Here is an 8698-nt window from a genome sequence, read left to right on the forward strand (position 1 = left end):
CGCTCGTTTCCGCTCACTTATCTTTGCACGAAAACTCTTCGTATTTCCGGGCAAAGAGAGGCAGCTGTGAGCACATGATTTTTTCCCTATATATGAATTATACCCAAAAATTCAAACAAAATGATTTTTTCATTATTTTTGCAATTTTGTGAATTTTGTTTTATTTTCTGTTAATTGTTTGCATTTTTTTTATTTGTGCATTTTTATTCATATGAAAATACAAAAATACTTGGCACTTACATTTAGGGTTTTATTCCACATTTTAGGATTAATTAGTGATTAGGTTATTTAACGAAGAAAGAAAAAATAAAATGGCCTTTTTTGCATTTTTAGTTTAAATTTGTATTAGTTTGCATTTTAATTAGGAATTAATGTATGGGAAATTAGGAAATTTAATTTTTAGTGTTAATTTGGTTGTGAGTTTTATTTTAGCATTTTTATAAAATCAGAAAAAATAAAAAAAATAAAAAATACAAAATGAAAACAAAAACAAAATAAAAGAATTAAAAAGAGAAAACAAATAAAAAAGGAAGTGGATGTTACAACAAGGTTGGGCCATTTTTGTTCTTGAAACCCCAGGCCCAAGTCACCATATCCCCTGAACCCCCACGCCCAGGCCCAAATAGCCCCCACCCGGTCCGGTTCCTCATTCCCACCAAACGACACCGCTTCACCCCCCACCATTTAATCTGAGCCATTAAATCCTTTTAATCCAACGGTCCAGATTGGTTCAAGCTTTTAAATAAATGTGTAATAATACACTTCACAAATTCAGAGACATAACCTCTCTTCCTCGTACCCCCACCCCTTCCCCTATAACACCACCACCCACCATAACGCCGCCATACCCCCGCCGTGCTCCGCCGCTGGAAATCGCCACACGGCGGCGGCCGACGTCCTTTTCCGCCCAAAATTACACCCAATCTCCCCTCATCCTCCTCTTTTCATATCCGGTACTAGTTTCTCTCGAATCATAGCCAAAAAGCTCAAATATTGAATCTAAATTTTCCGGCCAAAACCTTACCTTGTCCAAACGGCCTCAAATTCACACCCCACAGTCCCCATGACCCCCTCAACCTGAATCACAAGACAAAAACCTCCAAATATCATTGGTTAAGTTCGAATTGCGGATCTAGGGTTTTCGAGTTTTAGCCCGTTTGGAGTTTCAATAATGTGGATGATTTTAATTAATGTTATAAGTTTATTTTTGACAAAATAAACCTATAATATTAATTAAAATTCAATTCCAGAAATCAAATCAAGTTGAAGCACGAAATCAGTAAGTTTTGAGTCTTTCCTTTCTCTTTGTTTAACTTCTTTTGTTGCTCGTGTTCGCATAAGTGTTAATTGCTAGTTTAAATGTCGTTTAGTTTGGTTCCGATTCTGAAATTAGTTGTGTTTTGATTTTCTTTTTTTTATTGCTGGTGTGATTCAGTCTGAGTTGATTCCTGATTCTAGCTTAGTAATTGTTTTTAGCTTAATTCTGATATTTTAATCATGATTTTTGATTTTTATGTCGATTTGGTAGTCTGTTTTCATCACAGTTTAGTATTTGTTTTAGGTTTAATTCTGTTAGTTTAATTGTGCATTTGTTTGATTTTTATTCTGTAGCTGATAGTTCTTTTATTAGCTCTTTTACTAGTTATAGGTGATTGGTTATAGTTGAATTAGTTTTGATTAATTAGGCTCCAGTTAAAGGGATAGGTTAATGGTGACTTAGGAAAGTAATTGTCGGGGTATTCAGGGGTATATGGGTAATTGGAATTGGATAGGAATGTTAAAGATCATACTAGAACATCTTAGATTCTTCTAGAATGGGGTCTAACTTAGGATTTTAGGTGGTTTAGTGGACTAACTTGTGGCACAAGTTAACAACTAAGGGACTGAATCTGAAAATAAAGAGGGACTGAAAAAGAAAAAGAAAATAGAGGGATGTCCTCCCTTATGCCTATAAAAGGCAGTCCTCTTTGCCTTAAGGGAGATGTTTTGAGCCCCAATATAAAAAATCAGAAAAATAGTAGAAAACTAAAAATTCTTCCATTAGAAGTTCTTTGTTCTAGCTTGTTTGCATTTGAAACAGCATAAGTTTGCTCTTAAGTGTTCAGTTAATTGAAGTTCAGCAGCTCTTGAGGTCCTTGGAGTCGTTTGAGGTTTAATTGAGTTGATGCTGGGTGATTCTGACTGTTGAAAGATGTTCTGTGATTGCCTAGTTTAGCTTCGAACAGATTTGGTCTATTTTGGTTGGATTTCCCCTTTCCTGGGCTTTGTTGAAGCTGGTGAATCTTGTTCTGCTTAGTTGCTGCTGACTCTCACCTTTCTCTGTTTGTTTTATACTACCAGGTACATTTTCGTTGACTCTTGAGTTGGAAGTCTGACCTGCTTGTATAAATTACCTATGGAATCTATGAATGAAGAGTTGGCCATTGTTCAGTTGAATTCATTCGAAGTCATTGATTAACTGTTGATATGTAACCCAGCTATTCATGTTTTATTGTAGTTAGTTATAGGATTTGCTTTAATACATTCATTATTCTAGTTTGTCTATAATGAGCTAGTGGACTGTTTCGAATTGATGGACTGTTGAGTAGTATAATGTAGACTGTCTCAGCCATTTTCAGTATTAGCAAAGTTAGTTCAAAAGTCTATATGTTGTAAAACAGGTTCGAATAGTTCGAAATGGAATTAGCATGTTAGTTCAATATAATTGAGTAATCAGCAGGTCTGTTCTTAGTTTGGCTTAACTGTTGGTTTAGTTTAGTTGATTAATCAGCAGCATGTTAGCATAGCATTAATTCAGTCACATAATACTTCATTAGGATTTGGTACTCATTTTTTCATAAAATAGTCTATTCGAACAGTAAAGGGCCCTTAAGCTTAGTTCATCACATATTGAGGATCCACTGCATAACTATCACTAACTGTCTCTCCATTATTAACACTTTAATTTGTGTTGTTGAAAGTAGAATCTCATGTTTGGCTGTGAGGTCCACGGCCTCCAAATGTACCAGGGCCATGAACTTTGGCCCAAATAATACCTGACATTCAATTACAGGCACGAGGGTTCGAACCCAGGTCCTTCGTGAAGGATGGCCCACGTATGCCTTTCAACGTGCATTTCTGGGCCTCAAATCATCTATTACGCATGCCCAAGATTTGGGCCAATGCCTGTTTTGCCTCATATAGCAACAAATTATATAGGACTTTCCTTGTGTTTTTTTAGAGGCAACAATAAATAGAAAAAGCATAGTCATGTTGGGATTGGCTTTTAGATAAGAAATGAGATGAGCCTCGCCAAATAAAAAATATAAAATTGCAGGGCCCTCAATAAATATTATATTCAAATACTTAGAATTCAGGAGGGGTCGTTTAGCGAATTTCACGGCCTTTCCCCAAAATTATAATGCGTTAGTCTCTTTAGACGTGCACTTTAATAACATTACCTTCTTAAATTTGGGTGCACATTTATGTGACCCAAATCCAAATCTCAACGGAGTCTAAATGTGTCAAAACCCACGGGTGCATTGATGTGACGTGATTCGAGATGCGTTTTCACGACGTTGAAATTCTCATAAAAAATAATAATAATAATAAAAGCGGTTCAGAATTAAAAATGCACATAATATAAAACATGTTTTTAAAATTAGATAAATCTAAATACAACAGTTGAGCGACCGTGCTAGAACCACGGAACTCGGGAATGCCTAACACCTTCTCCCGAGTTAACAGAATTCCTTACTCGGATTTCTGGTTCGCGGACTGTTAGTAGAGTCATATTTTTCCTCAGTTCGGGATTCAACCGGTGACTTGGGACACCATCAATCTCCCAAGTGGCTACTCTGAACTTTAATAATTAAATCTCGTTCCGATTGTCCTTTAGTTGGAAAAACTCTTTTACCCCTTGTGGGTGTAGGTGAAAAAGGAGGTGTGACACTTACGATGTACAAGGAAAGAAACAGTACTACATCAGCAAATCAGGATTAACTCCATGGTTCTGGGAAATCAAATCTACCATAACGGAATAAAGATTCAACACAATCTGTGATTGATGAGTCAGATCAAATCACTGAAGAACAATTAAAGCTAGAAGATCCGGACAACGGTCAAGATTGGAAGGTCATATAATCAAGGAAGAATCCTACTCAAAATACGATGATAGAGAAAGGGTACCCACTGAAGCAATCACGTGAATGATTGGGTTACAAACAACCCCCGCCAATCTGTATCTCCATTAAAAGGGCAAGTTGTAACTACATTACTGCTAAAGAAGTGTCTACGACGCTTAATAACAAGCCTTTTGTGTTTGACCAACTTACGAAACCAATGACCTCAGTCTTTGATAGGTTGGGACCGCTGAAGAAGGAAAACAAGTGCCATGGAAGTAATAGAACGATTGGAGCACCTATCTCCCTTAAAAAGGAGATTTTGACCATAGACTACCCACGTCTGATTCCTTCTAGAATGAGGCGAGATATAAAACATGTATTTTCGTATGGAGAGGTCCTCAAAGCAAAGGCTCATACCATAGTCCACACCAAGGAATGAGAGGAAGATGAAGAAAGTGTGGGGTCATCATATCATATCACCATTCGTGATGAACAAAATGCTTCACCCTATACGAAAATCGAGGGAAAGTGCCTTGATATTCATGTATGTCATCACATATCTTTCAATAATGATGATCCTCAAGATGATGAAGACGTTAAAGATGAACCATCAGAGCTTGAAGAAGGGGTGAAGACAACAGTTAATGCACTAAAAGAAGTCAATCTCGGAGTAGTTGAAGATCCAAAGCCCACGTATATAAGTGCCTCTCTAACTGTTGATGAAGAGAGCAAATATATTGAGCTACTTAAGGAGTTCAAACACGTATTTGTTTGGAGCTACAAGGAATTGCCAGGTTTAGACCCCAAGGTGGTTGTTCATCATCTTGCTGTCAAACGAGGTGCTCGTCCTGTAAAGCAAGCACAACGTCGCTTCAGACCTGAACTAGTTCCCTTGATTGAAACCGAAGTTAACAAGCTTATTGAGGCTGGTTTTGTTCGTGAAGTTAAATATCCTACATGGATTTCAAGCATCGTCCTTGTAAGAAAGAAGAATGGCCAAATCCGAGTTTGTGTTGACTTTAGGGACCTAAATAACGCTTGTCCTAAGGATGAATTTACTCTTCCTATCCCTGAGCTCATGATTGATGCAACAACTGGATACGAGGCGATGTCTTTCATGGATGGTTCCTCTGGATATAATCAAATTTGCATGGCACCGAAGGACGAATAACTTACTGCCTTTCGCACCCCTAAAGGTATATACTGCTACAAGGTAATGCCTTTCGGTTTGAAGAATGCTGGTGCTACATATCAATGTGCCATGCAAAATATTTTTGATGACATGTTTCATAAAAACGTGGAGTGTTATGTTGACGACTTGGTGGTAAAGTCAAGGAAGAGGTATGATCACTTGCAAGATTTGAGAATGGTATTTGAACGCCTTCGGAGATACCAACTTAGAATGAACCCTTTGAAATGCGCTTTTGGAGTTACTTCTGGGAAGTTCCTCGGTTTTATTATTCGACATTGAGGTATTGATCAAGCTAAGGTGGACGCTAACTTAAAAATGCCCGAGCCTAAAGATATTCATGAATTAAAAAGCTTGTAGGGTAAGTTGGCATATCTTAGAAGATTTATTTCAAATCTAGCTGGAAGATGCCAACCATTTAGTCGCCTCATGAAGAAAGGGGTTCCTTTTGAATGGGACCAAGCTTGCAGAAATGCTTTTGAAAGAATTAAGTCTTATCTGATGAAACCTCCAATACTGGCAGACCCCATACCTGGAAAGCCATTAATGTTATATATTTCAGCACAAGAAAGGTCAGTAGGAGCGCTTCTCGCTCAAGGAAACAATAAAGGCAAAGAAAATGTGCTTTATTACTTGAGTAGGATGATGAGCTCAAGTATTAGCCTATTGAGAAGTTATGTTTGGCACTTGTCTTCTCTATTAAAAAGCTGAAGCATTACTTCCAAGCTCACGTTGTGCGACTCGTCTCAAGAGCGAACCCTGTCAAATTTGTCATGTCTAAACCAGTCCTAAGTGATCGATTAGCGAGGTGGTGCCTCCAGTTTCAACAATTTGAAATTGTGTATGTTCCTCAAAAGGTAGTAAAAGGACAGGCATTAGCAGACTTCCTGGCTGACCATCCAATTCCAGATGATTGGGAGTTGTCTGATGAATTGCCTGATGAAGATACAATGGTCATAGAAATTCAGCCTCCTTGGAAAATGTATTTTGATGGCGCTGCACATCGTGAAGGAGCTGGCGCTGGAATAGTGTGTATCACTTCTCAATGAGAAGTTTTGCCATATTCTTTCACTCTAACACAACGGTGCTCCAATAATGTTGTTGAATATTAAGCGCTCATACTTGGGCTTGAAATGGCCGTGGATATCAAACAATTGCAATTACAAGTATTTGGAGACTCCAAATTAGTTATCAATCAGATTTTGGGTAGCTATGAGGTTAAGAAGCCAGAATTGGTGCCATATCACAAATATGCTCAAAGATTGGTAAGTTGGCTTGAAGAGGTAACTTTTCAACACGTGCCGAGAAAGGAAAATAAGATAGTTGATGCAATAGCAGCCTTAGCTTCTACATTATCTTTGCCTGATCAGACACAAGTCGTTGTTTGCCAAAGATGGGTAGTTCCTCCACCAAATGACTATGAGGAAGAAGAAAGCGAAGCTGAGAATATTGCTTCCGTTCTTGAGGTTGAAATTGAAGACTGGGGACAACCATTAATAGATTATTTCTGTTACGGTATATTGCCAGAAAATCCCCGAAGAAAAACGGAAATTTGAAGGAGAGCCCCTCATTTTCTTTATTACAAGAATACGCTCTACAGGCGATCATTTGATGGAGTGCTCCTACGTTGTTTGGGGACTGACGAATCCCTTCAAGCATTGCAAGAGGCACACTCTGGAGTATGTGGTGCGCATCAATCTAGGCCAAAACTTCATTTCCACATAAAAAGAATGGGGTATTATTGGCCAACCATGGTGAAAGATTGTTTGGATTACGCTCGGAGGTGTAAAGTTTGCCAATTCCATGCTAACTTCATACATCAACCACCGGAAATATTACACCTAACTGTTGCTTCTTGGCCATTTGACGCTTGGGGTTTAGATGTTGTTGGTCCATTGCCAAAGTCTTCTGGTGGACATTTATACATTTTGGCCGCAACTGATTACTTCTCGAAGTGGGCTGAAGCTGTTTCTCTTAAGGAAGTAAAGAAGGAAAATGTGGCTAACTTCATCCGAGTTAATATTATCTATCGCTTTGGCATTCCTTGATATATATATTGACAGACAATGGTAAGCCATTTGATAACAAGTTGATGAATAAAATATGTGATCTTTTTGGCTTCAAGCAACGCAATTCCTCCATGTATTATGCTGCTGCCAATGGACTTGCTTAAGCATTTAACAAGACACTCTGCAACTTGTTGAAAAAGTTTGTCTCTAAGTCTAAGAGAGATTGGCATGAAAGGATGGAAGAAGCTCTTTGGGCATATAGGACCACATATCGCACACTAACACAAGCGACCCCGTATTCGCTTGTTTATGGAGTTGAAGCAGTCCTTCCACTTGAGCGTCAGATCCCATCGTTGCGGCTTGCCATTCAAGAAGGACTCATTGATGAAGAAAATGCTCGGTTGCACCTTGAAGAATTAGAATCTCTTAATAAAAAGAGGCTAGAAGCTCAACAAAGCCTTGAATGTTATCAAGCTCGTCTGTCTCGATCTTTTAACAAAAGGGTACGCCTTAGATCTTTCCAAGTGGGCGACCAAGTTCTTATGGTCAAAAGGCCTATTATTACCTCTCGTCGATCTGGGGGCAAATTCTCTGCTAAGTGGGATGGACCATATATCGTACAAGAGGTATACTCAAGTGGCGCTTACAAGATAGTTGACTCGGAAGGTTTGTGGATTGGCCCCATCAATGGAAAATTCATGAAGGGATACTATCCTTGAAGAAAACAAATACGCTCCTTGACGCACGAGCATAAACTGCATATTACTCCTGGCCCGCAAGAGTATAAACTGTGCACGGTTCAACAAAAAAAAGTCCGCTAGGTTGAAAACCTCGAAAGAGGCAGCTTAGGCAAAAGTTAGGACATCAAAAAAAAAGTTCGCTAGGTTGAAAACCTCGAAAGAGGCGGCCTAGGCAAAAGTTAGGACGCAAAAAAAGAAAAGAAAAAAAAACTCACCCATTTCGAACTACGGAATGACTTGATCCTCTTCACCGAGGTACGTAGGCAGCTTAGAGTTTCATTCTAAGTTCAGTCATATGAGTTCAAAAAGTACATATTACCCAAGTCATTCTTCAAATGAGGTATGATGGAATATGATTCACTTGATTGACACTTGAAAATTGGGTGTACATGTATTCTTTCGTTGAACTCTCTGTCTTATCTTGATGGCTCAGCGGGTGCAAGTTCTCTATATCAAATTGAGGTCCTTGTTGGAGTGATTGTAGTTTCTTTAATAAGAGTCTAAATATTCAAGTTGAAAGCTCCAATTCTAAGTCAAGTTGATTTTGTCAAGTCTATTACATCATCGATTTGAAGTATTCAAGCATGCTAGGTTTTAAAGTTGCAGTATTCAAGTGTGTCAAGTTATCAAATCCATAAAGTGTTAAAAACATAAGAA

The 8698-nt window shown here is 38.4% G+C and overlaps 1 protein-coding gene across 1 annotated transcript; it reads left to right on the top strand.

The window, feature by feature from the left end:
• The first annotated feature begins 7537 nt into the window (after window positions 1–7537).
• Window positions 7538–8020, top strand: LOC138870325 (uncharacterized). Its single transcript, XM_070148121.1, has one exon. The coding sequence runs from the start codon at window positions 7538–7540 to the stop codon at window positions 8018–8020; it is 483 nt and encodes a 160-aa protein (XP_070004222.1).
• Window positions 8021–8698: the final 678 nt, after the last annotated feature.

The sequence above is a fragment of the Nicotiana sylvestris genome, chromosome 6, assembly GCF_000393655.2.
Source record: "Nicotiana sylvestris chromosome 6, ASM39365v2, whole genome shotgun sequence".
Taxonomy (NCBI): domain Eukaryota; kingdom Viridiplantae; phylum Streptophyta; class Magnoliopsida; order Solanales; family Solanaceae; genus Nicotiana; species Nicotiana sylvestris.